Source organism: Sinohyriopsis cumingii, chromosome 6 (assembly GCF_028554795.1).
Source record: "Sinohyriopsis cumingii isolate HCF-2022 chromosome 6, ASM2855479v2, whole genome shotgun sequence".
In the NCBI taxonomy this organism is placed as follows: Eukaryota; Metazoa; Mollusca; class Bivalvia; order Unionida; family Unionidae; genus Sinohyriopsis; species Sinohyriopsis cumingii.
In genome coordinates, this window is record NC_142966.1 from 76,827,368 (window position 1) to 76,845,245 (window position 17,878).

Sequence of the window (17,878 nt, forward strand, 5' to 3'; positions counted from 1 at the left end):
ACATGCTCTGATTAGTTCCATTTAGGAACGATATAATTTTCCTCATATCAGTTTAACTTGTTGGTCACCAGTTTGTTAAATCCATTATGTGCACAAGTTTGGTGTCAAATATCTCATTCACAAAATTGCATTCAATGTCTTCGCTATAATCTAATCCCAACCCGGAACGTCCTATTACTTTGACACCCGTCTATATATAATGACAAGTACCTGCCATTAGCTATTTGTATTAACTAAACCTAACTGTATGCATACGTGGGATATATACTGATTTTGCTTATAAATATGTAAAGTGTTGTATGTGTGGTGTGCGTTTCCGCTAGTGTGAGATGACACTTAATTACAAAACAAGAGTCTGATTCAAATTAAGAAAAAGACAAATTTTAACAAGATTGCAAACTGATCATGTAAGATATATGAGCAGTTTTAAACTTTAGAAGAATCTACTTCGTTCAGTTCTTTTGGGTGTTGTGATTGTCACTAATCGTGAATGTTAAACTAAATATAGCTCTACATGCCTAGTGTCGATGAGTATGACATGTATTATCTACAGTGACGTATATGACATGTATTATCTACAGTGACATGTATGACATGTGTTATCTACAGTGAATTCTACGGCGTGTCGAATGGGCCATGTTTATGGAAAGTGTTTGTGATATATAATTGCTTGTGTTATTTTTCTATGACATTTTAACACTGGGTAAATTTGTATCACATTACAGTATAGTTATTGTAAGGCCGTGAGAAGTTTAAACAAGTAAGAAAGGTTAATGTGGCCGGTGTGGTGATCTACATATAGAAGAAATATTAAAGTCTAACGATTTGCCTTCTGTCCATTGTAAGGATACCGAGTAGTTCAAGCTTTAAACTCAAGTTTCATATATATATATATATATATATATATATATATATATATATATATATATATATAATAGAAAACTGAATCATAATTCGTGGTAGAAAAGGTAGATTACATCATGTACAGAAAAACCTGAGCAGAGAATATGAAAACATTCCAGACTGTTCATTTGGGTATCCTATTATTTAGGACTAAATCTGTGACATTAGTAAGATTATTACTAAACTACAAGGTGTGCTGTCATTGTCTTCTTCATTAACTGCTGCTTATGGGCAATACAGGCCTTTCTACCATTTTCAAGATGTACTGTCAAGATCGTTCACGACTGACTAGAATCCATTTTATTAGCAAACAGTATGTCGAGACAAAAACAGCTCATTTTCAGTTTCCCTACGTGTTATACATAACATATTTCTTCATGCCACTAAAGGGGTTATTCAAAAGTATCAGTGGAGTTTTGTTTTCACAACATACCGACTCCATATTGCTATACATCTCATTCTCTGGACACAATATGGCAATACATTTTTTTATTATAAGCTATTCTTTCACATATTCACTGCTAAATGTTTGAGTTGACTCAACTGAAATAAATGGGACATCACCATTTATATAATGTTTAACCATTTCTTTACAATCCGAGTACCATCACCCACCCGCCTGTACTGAATTGTTCATTACCAATAGCCCTGCATATGCGAGTCGTATAGACCGCTATTTCGCCGCACGACAATACTTAACACTTGGTCCGGCAGAAACTTATACTTTGATCCACTCTTAACTCATGTACAATCACGTTCATATACGTAGTGATAAGTCATGTATGGTAGATTTGTTTTGTACATAAATCTACGGGTCATTACCAAGTCATTACCACGTGGATTTTATCACAAGACGCCCTGCGGCTATCAAGTTTATTGTCAATTTTACGTGGCCAGGAGAGAGAGAGAGTACCTTGGTGGGAACACGGATGTAAGTATTTTGTTTAGTATACATGAATACACAGGTTAGATTTGGACAAATATTAATGAAATAACGAGCGCGAGAGGGCTGTTTAAAAGAATATTATCCATATTATTTAAGTCGTTCAGAATCAAAGAATATCTAATGCTGTTTATGTTATTCTAAATGTTTAACGTTAAAACACCTTAGTGGAATAAACGACGTATAATCATCGCAGTAAGCAAGTTCATATAACAACATCCCGCCACCTTTAACAACCGCAGAAATTTGGGACGGTCGCAAGTGACCTAATTTGAGCAGGAATGTGTTCTACACTCTTAAGTACATCAACATACAACGACGTAGAATTATACATACATATACATACAACGAAACAGGGGATGAAAAACAAAGAGTAGATTTTGATTTTTATATTCACACAGTATGTTCAGTCTAAAACACAGGTGCTCCACGCCAGCTTGATGTTGAGAAAAAAACGCAATAATCTGAAGGGAAAAAAATCATACAGAGTGACAAAATACCTTAGATTAACCCCATGACCCGTTCTGACATAGGACACTTTCTATCATACTGTATAAGAGAGAAGGTATAAGGAAATTGAGGGTCATGGGTGAAACCAAGTATTTGGAAGTTACGTACCTTTTCTCAACATCAAGCTCGCGTCGAGCACCTGTGGTCTAAAAGTTACAAGAAAAGCTTACTTCAGAGCTTGAGCAGAATCCAGTTAACACCTTTTGAGTTTCGAAGTTATCACATAGTCTCTGTGATTAGCTTGTGCTCTCACAAGTTACTCAAGTGATATGTAATACTGTCAGTCACAGCAGAAGACAAATAGTGTCTGCTATTTATCACAGGGAAAGAACTATAGAGATTCTTAGAAAGGCTGATTGACATTTATTAACTATTAATGAACAAAAAGGACGATGACGAACCGCTGAGAACACTATAATGGATTAATGTTAATACTGTACACTTTTACTGAATTACACTGAAATTTGATCGCTGAATACCTTGCGTATTTTTTTTATACGGAATCGAGTAACCAGTAATAATTATGCACTTAAAACTCGAGATAAATTACAAGAGACATCTAAAACAGAGGTTATCAACTGACCGAAAGATCACCGGCTCTCGTTGACATCACGTTTGTGTTATTCTTGGCGATAACACCATGTAGTTTGACCATGTGTCGTAAAATGCGTACGGCAGAAACTATGCATTGTCAGTGTTTCCCTCTACCTTCATTTTTGCATAAAAGACACCATACGTCTAATCTGACCCCAGTTCTGACCCGAAGGGGCTATTTTGCTTCTTAATCTTTCACTCGTCGGAGAAACACTGATTGTAATTAATTTTTAATTGATATGGATGCTTAGGTTATGTTATTACAATTGCAGATAGTAAAAAAAAACTTAAATCAACTGTTACTTAAAACAAACAATTTATTTATTTATTTATTTATTTATTTTTGTTTATAAATTTTCACCAGATGACTAAATCGAAAACTGTTTTAACAACTACTTTCAAACAAACCTTTTTAAATGTACATTAGAGCAGATGCATATGTGATTTCACACCAGTGTGGTCGCTGGTGTTAAAAATAAGTAACCTCAGCTTTATAACTTCATGTTTGGAAGGTTAATTCAAAACTACATCTTAATCTTTTTAACTTCCTCTATTTTTGGTCTACGTCTCAATCTTTTGAACTTCCTCTCTTTTTTTGGTCAGGTTATGAAAAGTAAAAAAAAAAATGCTTGTTCCGAAGGCAGTTGATTAACTGTTTATACTTATTTCTAATGCAAACTAGGTCCCTATCAATTAGAATTAATTAAAATGTACAGTTTCTGCTGTGTCCATTCGCAGTCGTACTGCCATATGAATGGTGTAATGTAGTACTCATAATCATACCAATTTACTATCAAAGAACCTGGACCGCTTTCATGAGGCAACTTTCAAATGCATACCGACTGCTATAATGTATGCATTTCGCCAGGTTTTGTTACGTCATGCTATGTTTCTTTTCATTTTAAAAGCTGTACGAGTCCTAATAGAAATAGACTGCACGAAGAGTAAAAGGTTCATTTTGAAACATGAAGACACTTTAGGCTTAAAACAGCAAAAATATATCTTTCGACTAACTCCAATCTACTTTCTAAGTTTATTGTATAGTATAATAAATTTATCTGTTATATAAAATTTCTGCATTTTGTGTGCAATTAAGTCGCATTTTGTATGCAGTTAAGTCGCATGTTGTATGCATTTAAGTCGCAATTTGTGTGCAGTTAAGTCGCAATTTGTATGCAGTTAAGTCGCAATTTGTATGCAGTTAAGTCGCATTTTGTATGCAGTTATGTCGCGTTTGTATGCAGTTAAGTCACATTTTATATCATTTAAATGCAGAATATAGTTTTCTTTCGACTTCAGAACTTTAATTAAAATGCTAATTTTAAATTTATTGCAGTATTCAAGATAAAATTTAACCAAAAAATGCTGTTTTTAAAAATAACCTGAACTATATTACTCCCCCTACTCCCTCAAACATTTGTATTGTTCTCATTCATGCCCTTATATATCATCTCTTCAGCGAGTTTGATTTTATTGGGGTTTATTCGAAGGGGTGATGGGGGTGCGTAAAAAGAGATTAATGCAGTTCGTGCAAACGGCCCCGTTTTCTAATCTTGTTATCTATATTGTGACAGTTATGAATATTAAATTTGTGCGTAAACTCAGGCACAATCCAACCACTTTTAACTCCCTGTTTTATTTACCTTTAAAGTCATGGATGCTTCTTGGTGTTAATTGTTTATAATTGAATATTTAATTATTTTTACATTAAGCATTAATTTACTGGAATCTCTTTTTCTTGGTAGACCATCACTAACAACAATAACAAGAGTAGGGCAGCATTTCATTAACAACAGCCCCCACCCCACCCCCCACAGTAACTGACGGATGTTCACAATTTGTCAGGTTATTTGTTCACAATGATTTCATAATCCAGATCATCACCATTTTCTTTTGCGTTTATATGCCTTAATAAAATGTTTATGATTCTATGTTATCAGCCAATTTATAAATAAAGCACCACAAAAAAATTTGTATGGTCAGGAAATCTTTATGGTGTTGACTGTGCCAAACATTTATTATTTGTGCATAGGACGTTGCTTAATTTGTTTTGACGATCTGATAAATTTAAAAACTCCGCATTGCAATTCCGTAATGACAACAATGAAAAACTTATACAGCTTTGTGGAACAGTTTGGAAAAGTACCCTCAAAACCTTTATCAACTGACTTTACATTATTGTCTCTATGCCCTCGTGAAGATTTTGTGAATAATAAAAATGCACGATTGTAAAAACTATCGCTGGTAGAAAAACATGTTGAAGCGTTACCACCAGATTACTACCGTACAAACAGTTGTCGGATGTTTACATACGCGACTCGATAGCCACCACAAAAGAATAACCAGCTCTTACATCAGCCTTTTCGGCACCCTCATTTTCAAATGAAAATTTGTATGACGCCAGTCTTTATGGTATTTCTTATTTCATTTTTAATTATGAAACGGGGCTACGATCTGATTACAATTAGATATCCACTGTCTAACGTGGGAGAGTGGAGATATGATTTTAATCAGATTACACGGGGCTGTAAAATGCTATATGGCACCTCCGGTAAAGTATCTGAATGACAGATCAATCCATTTTGAAATTACGGGGTGAATGTGTATGTATTATGTATCCTTAATAACAGTCTTGAAAATAGCGATCAGATTTGGCAACTTTAACATTGCTTGACTAGATGAACAGTTACAACCATTTTGACATTCTCCGTCCCTTAACTTTTCAGACGTCTGACTCATAAAGATGCGCGATACCTGGTTGAAATGGAAACTTTATCTGCATCGAAATGGCGCATAAATTCCTGAAAAAGTATCCCGAACAACTGTGAAAAACATAGAAAATCGACGCCTAGGTGCGAAACTAAAACATAATGATTGTTACTCATTTTAATAACAAGTTTACATCGCGTTACTATGCAAAACAAAACTAAGTCGTTTCCGACTTGTCCTAGATCTAAATTGACAAGTAAGCAAATCCGCCAAAGGTTATATATATATATATATATATATATATATATATATATATATATATATATATATATATATATATATATATATATATGTACTCGCTAATTTTATCAACCAAGCAGATGAAGTCTTACTTATTCATATATGTACGGTTTGCTCTATTTAGTCCCACCAATCCAATCAAAATCAGATCTCCGCTGTCATACGTCTATAACAGTGGAGATCTGATTTTCATCAGATTGTTTATCCCACTCTCCCTACATTTGGCGATATGGCACGCTTGAGTGTTACTATTTCGCCTGAGTTCCCCCCCCCCCCAACCGTGGACCCTAGCTTTGTAATTATTTTAATGTTCAATATTTTTTTTTAAAAAAAAGGAATTCGAAAAATTTCCCAACTTTTCCTTTCTTACGTGTAAAAAGTTCTCAATCCCATGGACTCTGGAACTCGTTTTGAAAACGGCAGAAAGATCCCTGTATTTAATATATTAATTTAAACTCTAGTTAACCTTTTCATGTGCAATGGATAATAGCCATTGTGAACCGTATCTTTGTGTACAGCAGAGGGATCAACCATTTAATTTGGACCAGTACCCACCATGTCGGCCAGTTCTGCGTGTCGGGTAATTCTGCGAAACGATACGTCATGCCTGTAAACATTGATCACGTGCTATTTTGGATCAAAAATCCATTTTGTATCAAGAAAGAACGATCGTACTTTAATTAAGAAAAGTGACATACATAAAATGTACAAAAATATTCAACATTTTGACTCGAAATGTATATGAAAATGTGATTTCTAAGTGTCAACATGAAGACCCACTCTTTGACCTTCTTAAACCTGTAAATCAGAAAATCATATTTACTATGTATAGTTTAGAATCATACAAATAAATACATTATATAAAAGATGGAATGTATACCTTAAAAGATTCTGCATCTTAATCCAAGTTCCAATTTTGCAAGAAGTTGTCCCGCACGTACAATATCGTCTGCTATCCAACGTGTCAACTTGCCACTAGAACGGCATTCTCAAGAAATTCCCCGACGTATAGTCTGTTTCCAAATTCTTTAGTATTTCTTCCCCATAAACAAGACGTTGGAAAACCCATTACATCATATTCATTGTTGTTTCTCTTCCACATAATAGCTTATTTTTTTTATAAAATGTTGAACTTTACTAATTTTTTTTACAAGATCGGTTCAGTTTGCTTAATATCTTTTGCCATTTATTGGCATTCTTCCGTTGAATTTTGTAAAACTAGCTATAAACCGGACCTAATTACTCGACTGAACTGCTGACAGAAACAGTCCAAAAGAAATATATTTCATTTCTATAGCCCGATGGATAAACTTTACAACTTTTCAAAGCTGTGCGCAGAAAAGGCCGACATATCGCGAGTCATGAAAACACGGGGGTGGTATCCCGTGTGTCCAAAACAATATTATTTTGAACAGAATATTCTGGTGATAACTGCTTCTTTTCAAATGGTAAATATTGCAGTATTTTATTTTCGTCAATCGGTCGAAGTCGGTAAGCGTTTTGCTTTATTATTGGAGACGGAAACCTTAGGTGCGCAGAAATACCCGACAGCATTGTATGCTGGTGATTTTTTTTTTTTTAAATTCTCGTTAGGATATTGTTTTTCTTTTATCACAAGAAAAACGGTGTTTATTTTAGTATGATGAGGGTAATTTAGCAATATTGCCATAACTTTGTATTTTGCCAATAAAATGAAAGGTATAATCAGGGTTATTTCCCCTCCTTCTGCAAATCCATTACGACGTTGCATCCCCCTCCACCCCCCCCCCTCCCCTTTTGATGGCCGATCAAAAGTAATGTAGAACTTGGAGGGGTTGGGCTGGTGGTCTCAATGCTATCGTGTTTGCGAGCTAATATGCTATTTTGATTATCTATATAGTTTGTTTTTTTTTACGGGAGGGGGTGGAGTGTAATTTACGGTGTTATTTTTGATTGGCTAAAACCAAACATATGATGCAACTTTTGTGTATTTATCATTAGCGTAGAAGTGTACGTTGGATGCTAGGGTATAATCTGTGTAACACTAATGAGTGAGTGGTTTTCCGTGTGATTTGTCCCCATTTAGTATATAAGAAGACAACAAAACGGAAGGCTCGTATATACACGTATACACATGCAAACTAAAGTGTTTTTCTTAAATTGAATCTGTTAATAAGAAATTTGATCTATAATATTTAAACACCATAAATAACTGTATTAGTTATAAAGCTATGTACTTTTTTTTCAAAGACTGTTGCCCATCATTTCCATGCCATCAATTTTTATTTTATTTTGTTTTGTTCCATCCAATCTTCACAAGTTCCGTTTTTTAAAAAAAAAAATAATTAAAAACAATTGTACACAAATTTTAAAACAAATTAGTGACTCTGGCAGAGTCTTTGAACTTACTTTGTTTTAAAATCGTTGATATAGTTATGTCCCTTTAATTCACCTTGTAATCTCTTTCCCAGCCTCTCTCACTCACCTATGTTTACTCAAGCTCACCCTACCCACTTTCTCTTGATTATTGAGCTATTACTCATCAACTTGCTGTTAATTTTTACTCACACTCACCATCTACAACCAATTGCTCATGATTATTCCAGCTTGTACTCTCTCAGTCTTGATTACTCCAGCTCACTCTCTCCCACTTCCCCATTTATTCCTTCATTTGATCCATGTCCTCACATTTGATTCTTCTAAATTGCCCTCTCACTCAGTTACTCCAGTTCTAAATCTATCACTCACACTTGATTACTTCAGCTTGCCCCATCCTACTCATACTCCAGCATGGACTCTCCCACATGCTCTCACATACTCCAGCTTTCCCTCTCTGACTCACACTTGCTCTCAATTATGCCAGTCTGCCTTCTCAAGCTCACCATCTCCCACTTCCTCTTGATGATTTCAGCTAGTCCTCCTCTGATTTCTTTCTGTTCATTTCCAGTTCATCCAATGATGACTAATCACCTCTCTGTCCATTTCCAGTTCATCCAATGATTACTCAATATCATCCTTCTGTCCATTTTCATCTCATTCTATGATCACTACAAATCACCTCTGTTCATTTCCAGCTTACCCAGTGATCACCCCAAATCACCTATCAGTCCATTCCCAGTTCATCCTATGATTGCTCTAGATCACCTTTCTGTCTAGTTCCAGTTAATGTTATGATCTCTTCACATTTCCTTATGATCTCTCCAACTCACTCTATCAATGTCTCAACATCTCAAAACTGAAACATAAGTATACCAAAATCCCCTCAAAACTAACATTTTTATTTATTCCCAATTTTTTTTCATCTTTAATATAATTTCCCCCCCACCCAGTAAACTGAAACATCTCAACTCCAAATACTGAAGCAAATTCTGAACCCAAATTTCAATTGTATGCTTAAAATAGCACCATTAAAAAACTCAAACTGAATTCAATCTTGCAAATATAATTGAACTGCTCAATTCCTGACACACGCTGATTAATTATGGTTAGCAAGTAATGTAGGGGGCTGGTCTTTTAGACATAGACCCAGAAAATGTCCCAAGCTCGTACAAAATAAAACAATACATGTACTTCACACATTATTAGGCAGATTATTAATAGCTAAATGCCTCAGTTAACTGAAACTTCCCAAAACTGAAATAAATTGAGGGTCCCAAGAGTTTTAAGTTTTGAGGGGTTTCATTATATATACATATATATATATATATATATATATATATATATATATATATATATATATATATATATATATATATATATATATATATATGATTTCTTTCTTCCAGGATGTAAATCAACAAAATATACATTGCAGCTGAAACAGTGTAAATGGAGGACACAGACAGATTACTTGAGGTGGAGTATGGTGAATATTGACCTGTAATCTTATTTACAAAAATAGGATTTATTATTTTGTTTATGGCATGCATGACTGTACCACCTGTCACACTCTAAACAGCCCCTAAATTAGAAAAGAAACTGGAAAACAATGTTTTTCCATATATGACATATGTTTATATATAAACATGTTTTTCTGTATAGACATATGTTCATACATAAACATGTTATACTATATAAATATATGTACATATATGCTGTACTGTATAAATATGAAGAGACATGTTTTACTGTATAGACATGCACATACATACGCGTTTTACTGTGTGGACATGCACATACATACATGTTTTACTGTGTGGACATATGTACGTACATAAACATTTTATTCTGTATAAATATATGAACATACATGTTTTACTGTATAGACATATGTACATACATACATGTTTTACTGTATAGACATGCACATACATACATGTTTTACTGTATTGACATATGTACATACATAAACATTTTATACCGTATAAATATATGAACATACATACATGTCTTACTGTATAGACATATGTACATACATAAACATTTTATTCTGTATAAATATATGAACATACATGTTTTACTTTATAGACATATGTACATACATACATGTTTTACTTTATAGACATATGTACATACATACATGTTTTACTGTATAGACATATGTACATACATACACATTTTATACTGTATAAATACATGCACATACATACATGTTTTACTGTATAGACATATGTACATACATACATGTTTTACTGTATAGACATGCACATACATACATGTCTTACTGTATAGACATATGTACATACATAAACATTTTATGCTGTATAAATATATGCACATACATGTACATATTTTACTATATAGATGTAAGTACATTCATAAACATGTTTTACATATCTACATTCATAAACATGTTTTACATATCTACATACATAAACATGTTTTACATATCTACATACATAAACATGTTTTACATGTCTACATACATAAACATGTTTTACATATCTACATACATAAACATGTTTTACATATCTACATACATAAACATGTTTTACATGTCTACATACATAAACACATTTTACATGTGTACATACATAAACATGTTTTACATATCTACATACATAAACATGTTTTACATATCTACATACATAAACATGTTTTACATGTCTACATACATAAACATGTTTTACATATCTATATACATAAACATGTTTTACATATCTACATGCATAAACATGTTTTACATGTCTACATACATAAACATGTTTTACATGTCTACATACATAAACATGTTTTACATATCTACATACATAAACATGTTTTACATATCTACATACATAAACATGTTTTACATATCTACATACATAAACATGTTTTACATATCTACATACATAAACATGTTTTACATATCTACATACATAAACATGTTTTACATATCTACATACATAAACAAACTCAAGACTGGTTTATCAAGACATAAAGTGTGGATTGATGAGAAATTTTAGTTTTAACTTCACATACATACAGCTAAATAAACTTATCTTTCTGCTTTTGTGTCAATACTTGCTTTAAAAGCCCCACATAGAATTGGAAAAATTCTGATCTTTGTGCTGTCAGATGCTTCTAACACAGTCAGGAAATTATTTCACAATACTAAAATTTAATTCTCTGCAGAAATATATAATCTACAATACTGTAGTTAACAATGGTGGCAGTTGGGTTTAAGGTCAGTCACATAGGATCATGGTTGAAAATATGGACCCACTTTAGTATTGTAAATAAAAATTAATTTCCTCAACTATAATTAACCATAATTAACTACTTATATTATTAACTTTGTTCAGCAATATAATAAACCACCTCATATATTTCCAGCTTGCAAAGCGTGCTTTATGGAGCCTGTTTTCTCTCTCATATTTCAGGAATATGTGTAACTGAAATGGTTTGCTGTGTCCTGAAGTAATGCCTTCTCTTACCAGCAAAACTTAAAAATGTCTTTTTTTCCAAGATCACTATGAGTTTTAAAACTTCTTTGGCATTACTTCATATACTCACTTTATCAATCTCTTCAAATTGCAAACTGCACAGTCTGTGATCTTCCCTTCCACAATGCACCATTAGACCTGGACCTGTGTTAAGTTTGCTTGGAATTATTAGTAGAACAATGTAAACCCTGATTTGTCAGTACATTATGCAATGACAGATATGGGTCTGTGGAGTTGGACTACATTTACAAGTGAATATATATGCTATTAAATTTGAATTATGATACCACAGAAATTGATGGACATCCATCCCTTTTCAAGTGTATGACCTACTGGAAAAAAATTTAAAATTTGGTCAGTGTTGACATGAACTTGATAAATTGTATTAATGGTCTACCAAAACAGACTCATGTCAGATTGAAGGGAAGATTGAATTATGTATAATCTAAAAATTGTATGATCAAATTGAGTTTTGTGTCTAAGATCCATTTTGTTTGTGAGTCAGATTCCACAGAAATCTTTTTTTACTTAAAATCACTATCATCATGCACCTTGCCTTTACTATTGCTTTTCTCATTGTCATATGAGATGTTTTTGTTGCTATCAATGTTTTTTTCTTCTTCTTTTGTCATGATCACATCATCATCATCATTGTATTATTATTATTATTATTATTATTATTCAGAATGTTGCAGCTTTTCAACAGGAAAAAATACATGGACTAACTATCTGGACATGTGCCGTCTTCATCGTTGGTGAGATAGCTGGGTCTGGTGTTTTAGCTTTACCTAAAGCAATTGATAATACAGGTAAGAATAATAAAAATGCAATGCGGGTGTTTATTATGTAGATGATGGTCTTCATCATCTGATAATTGCATGCTAACCCGCTTCAAGACTCTGTTTCCCTCCTCCCATTCTTTGCCTTCTGGCCTTTTGAGTGTATATATCACAAATAAAGAAGATTCTTCACTTTTTTTGTTTTAACTCCATTTGTCAGCACATGATAGGCTGTACATGGCAGCCAATATAACCGGTGGAGGAAGAATTCAGGAAAATCCTGGTAAGAACCACTGACCCATAGGAAGCTACTGGCAAGCTTTCTCACATACCCACATTGGCCAAGCCAGACTTGAACCCATGCAGTTAGAGGTGAGATAGCAATGACTGGTAAAGGCAAGTGCTTTAGACAACTTGGCAAACTGCAGCTCACTAATAAAGAAGAAGAAGATGATGATGACAATAGTGATGACAATGTTGATGACGGAGAAAAAGAACTTTACTGCAAAACAATTTAAAATGTTGAATGTATGGGACAGCAGATCCCAGTCATTCTCTTTCTTTCTGAGTCATGGTGACAAATTGCCAGACTCATGACCAACATCGTGTGAGAATCCTACCTTTGCATCTGCCTGTTCAGTAATTAACGGTGAAATGATATGCATGTATCATTACATATCATTTACACAGCCTTTGATATGAAGCATTATCAATACGCATATCAACTTGAAGGTCTGTCATCTTGAGTGTTAGAGGTAAGGTAGTACCCTTTTAGATGTGTGAACATGTTGGTCGTGTTTCCAGTACACAGCTTGCAGATGTAACAAGACTTCCTTTGTAATTCTCTTCCTTGCAAAGATAACAGACCGACTACCTGCTAGTCATTTGTGATTCTAATTTAAATTTTAACCTCATTTACCATTTCAGGCAGCACCATTTGATTAGATGAAAGACTCATTTTGGTCACCACACCCTTTATTTTGCATTACATGAATGCTTTATAGGTGCCTTACTTCCAAACTGATGTGTTTCCTTAAATTCAAAAGACATTACAATGTTATCTTAAAAAACAACATAAATAGTGCATTTCCCCGGTGCAAGGAAAATCTTACCTGGAACAGGTGGAGGAGTGGAGAGAACTAATAACCAAACAGCTCATGCTAACCTTCCTGCAGGTGCAATGCAATTGCTGCAACCACAGACACTTCAGCAAGAAAGGAAAGCTTTTGACAACATCCCTACAGATTAACATAGGATGAATAACTCAGTCTCTGATATCATATAAAAAATCATAAATGAGATATTCAAAACTTGTTCCCCATGTATGATTTAACTCCTTTACCTGGCATTTAGTTACCATTTATAAGTAAAGTTTTTCTGTTTTTCTGGTATCTACTTGGATCAAGTTTTGGTGCCTATACTTTCTGGTGTGACTGACAGGGAGTAAGCCAAATTCAATTCTGATTGGTGGTTATTTTCTACCCTGGACTGGAAAAACAATAACCACTAATCAGGACTCATAGTAGCTAATTTCAGTGAGACATGATGGAAATGTAGGCCTCCAAATTTGATTCAAGTAGACAAGATTAAAAGCAACAGAGAAACTTGGCTTAAAAGTGGTTATCAAATGACCAGTAAATTACCTACATTACTAACAGGGATCAAGTTTGAAATATTTCCTTTATATTGATATATGTTATCAGTGTCTGAATGTGCTGACATTATGAAAAGAATTAGCATGGAATCTGCAAAGGTAGCTGATTTTAAACTGGGTGTTGAATTAGTCACCTTCTAATTAATTTTTAAAAGGGGTCAGTCAATAGTTATTCTTTTCCATTGTGCCTCCAATGCCTCACTCAGATGAAATCTCAATTCAAAGAATAAAAAGGCAAATGACTGATAATTATTCATGACTGCTGAAGATTGATGTAACTTGATGTTCATAAACTCTTTTGTATCAGTTGTTCACATCTTATATTGATATGTGTATCAGTATGGCAAAATTATTGATATATTGATTAATCACTTCACCCTTATTGGCAGTCATGATGTTCTTGGGGAAGGCACTTTACTCCAATTGCCTTGGTTCTAAGTAACTTATGTTGTTGTGCTGTAAAACTGCAAATCAAATCAAATCTCTCTATATATAATACATAGGTCAAATTAAGGACAAACCATTTGATATGTGCTTATAGTCCAGCTTAATTTAAGAGGCTGGGATATGTAGGCATATTATAACTATTAATAATGTTTCAAGGCATTGACAAAGTCTCTGAAATATCATCTTTCTATCTCTGAAGTAGTCTTATCAGTTCAATACTGACAAAATGTTTCTATTGTCAGAAAAGCATACTCCCAAGTTACCTGGTAATCATCTTCAAGCAGTAAAACATTTTCATAGTGGCATCATTATTTCTTTATTTCATCATAAAAGTAACTATACATATAAATTGCTGTTGGAGTGGTATTAAATCTATGAGAAATACATGGTCAAGATTAATTTATTTGTAATAGTGAAATTAACACTGCATTTTCATATTAACCGACTTCTAATTGCAGGTTTAAAACGTTTATATTTTTAGTATTCGAACTTCTTCAGGATTGGATTTCAGTGACAGAATTTAAGTCTGGGCCTTGCATTAAATCTTCAGTAAAGCATGGTCCAGATTTCACCAGTAGACCTTGGATTTGGGTCTTGCTTTAAGTCTTAAATCAAACCTGGCTTGGATTTCACCAGTAGACCTTGGATCTAGGTGTTGCCTAATAAGTCTTAAATCAAGCTTGGCCTGGGTTTCACTAGTAGGCCTTAGGTCTGGGCCTTGCCTTGGTATTAAGTCAAGCCTGGTCTGGATTTCACGAGTAGACCTTAGGTCTGGAACTTACCTTAGTCTTAAATCAAGCCTGACCTAGATTTCATGAGTATATATCTGGTCTGGGCCTTGCTTAAGTCTTAAATCAAGCTTGGCCTGGATTTCTCAAGTAGACCTTAGGTCTGAGCCTTGCCTTAGTCCTAAATCAATCAAGCCTGGCCTGGGTTTCACCAGTAGACCTTAGGTCTGGAACTTGCCTTAGTCTTAAATCAAGCCTGGCCTGGATATACCCAGTAGATATTCAGTCTGGGTCTTGCTTTAAGTCTTAAATCATGACTGACCTGGATTTTACCAGTAGATCTAAGGTTCAGACTTAAACATGTATCTGGAATCCAGCAGTTAAAGTGGCTGAAATTTGGGTCTAATCTGAAATTGACTAGTGAAATGCCTTTATCCTAGAATTAACTTTAAAAGTTCTGTTGGTGAAATTCAGGATAATATCTAATTCTGACTTAACTGTAGCTAATTTGAATGGTTAAAATCTAGTCTTGACTTTTACATAATATATTGAAATTGGAGCCATGTGGATTTATCTGTTTAGTGATTTTGTAAACATTGGCTGTACTTAATATTGGGGTTGCAATTGCTGCTGAACAGCAGTTTTTAAACTCTGATTATTTCTCCTACATTTTTTAATATTATTATTTTTAACATTTTGGTATTTTATTTATGTGATTGCTAATTAATCCTGTAAGAGTCTGAATTCTTAGACTCAAAACCTTTTCCTCATACAGCAGCAAATGTTTGCATGCAGCAAACTGCATGACCCCTTTATTATCAGCATAGTCCAAAGCCAATGAATAGTTGAGGGGTCCAGTTGAGGGGTTCAGTTGAGGGGTACTCAGGAGAACTGCTCATGCATTCTACATGTCATTCCTTATTTTGTTTTTCCCCAGAAATAGTAAAGTGCTTGAAATGGAAAATCATTTAATTGCAAACTCAGAGTGAAACAGAACTGCAAAAACCTTCATATTTAGTGGAAAGTGATTGGAATGAATTTCTGGCAGTGGAGGGTTTAGAAGGGGGTGGGGTCAAGGAGTTCAAGCATATCCCCACCACCACCTGAGTAAACTTTTTAAAATGTTTCTTAGAAAAATGTAGAAATATGGAAATTTTTAACAAATTGAACCCTATTTTCACAACTGAATACTTGTAGAAACAATTTCAAGGATCACTGTTGTATAGTTAGTTTTACTTTGAATGAATATGAAGGAAGAAAAGCCTTTTGAGACAGTTGTTAACATTGTGGTATTTTTGCATTATAAGGTTGGATTGGCATAGTGTTGGTGATAGGATGCTGCTTTCTTTCGGCCTATACTGGTGATATATTGGGCCGTTCCTGGGGCATTGTCAGAGAAAGATATGAACATTACCGCACTGGACATGTCCGCTATCCCTATCCTGCCATGGGAGAAATTACCTATGGAAAATTTGGACGGTAAGGTTCTAAGTTTACTGTATGTTACTATATGGCAACCAGTCTCTTTAATACTTAGACCTTAATGATATGCACCAGAGGGATCATGAATGCAGATGAAACAAGGAATTATTCATGAAAAAATGGCCATCCCTATTTCATGAATCTAGTTCCATGCATTTAAGAATGTGATTGGAGCCACACATGACTTGGAAAGCATACATCTACCCATATATATCATATTTTAGCTATCATGCATATTGTATCAGATATGATTTTAATTCATAAAAAATGGAACCAGATCTTTACATATAGCAAAGTTTTTCAAAGGTAAGAAATGAAAGTGTTGGGTGGGCTTCTTATATTTTAAAATTTAATACTTTAAAACAAAGATGTCTATGTTTAATAGTCAATTCATATTTTTATACATAATTCATCTTGTGCATATTTTTGTCATGTCTCTCTTATGGTTTTATTATCACAGCATATGTACATTGGTGGCAATGACAGAACCAGAAAAGCACACCAGAGAAACTTAATATGCTAAGTCATAATATATCATCAACAGTCCATTGCCTGAAGATTCTCTTTACCAGTTGAGAATTGAAACCATATCAAGTTTTTCTGTAAAGTCTGTCTTTATATGTTAGAGTTAACATGTTCACAACTTAAGTTAGAATAAACAATCTAAGTCCTGACTTGAACTCATCAACAGCAGATCAATGAACTCATCTCAGCCAATCTCAAGATATATCCACATTCTAAGTTTGGAAACCAAGGTTATGGCACTTGCATCATTCAAGGAATTTGTTTGATATGTTCACAAACCAGGTTTTATTGTATAAAAAAAATCACATATGTTCTTGTAATATCATACTTACAAATCATTGCACATGAAACCCAACTCACACTTTCTGACCTTGAAATCAGTATAAATTGGTACCAACTATCAGCTGGTCTGCTGTCTTATTAACTACAGCTGTAAAAAAGGTTCTGCAAACATCTATTTG

The 17,878-nt window shown here is 33.9% G+C and overlaps 1 protein-coding gene across 1 annotated transcript in view; it reads left to right on the forward strand.

Annotated features, from left to right (window-relative positions):
• The first annotated feature begins 1,603 nt into the window (after window positions 1-1,603).
• Window positions 1,604-17,878, forward strand: part of LOC149797257 (uncharacterized) — a 28,666-nt gene continuing 12,391 nt past the window's right edge. The window contains exons 1-4 of the mRNA XM_089961955.1: window positions 1,604-1,834; window positions 9,724-9,793; window positions 12,488-12,611; window positions 16,718-16,889. Of these exons, the coding sequence (XP_089818081.1) occupies window positions 9,767-9,793; window positions 12,488-12,611; window positions 16,718-16,889 (323 nt within the window). The 5' untranslated portion in view covers window positions 1,604-1,834; window positions 9,724-9,766. The remainder of the gene's footprint in view (window positions 1,835-9,723; window positions 9,794-12,487; window positions 12,612-16,717; window positions 16,890-17,878) is intronic.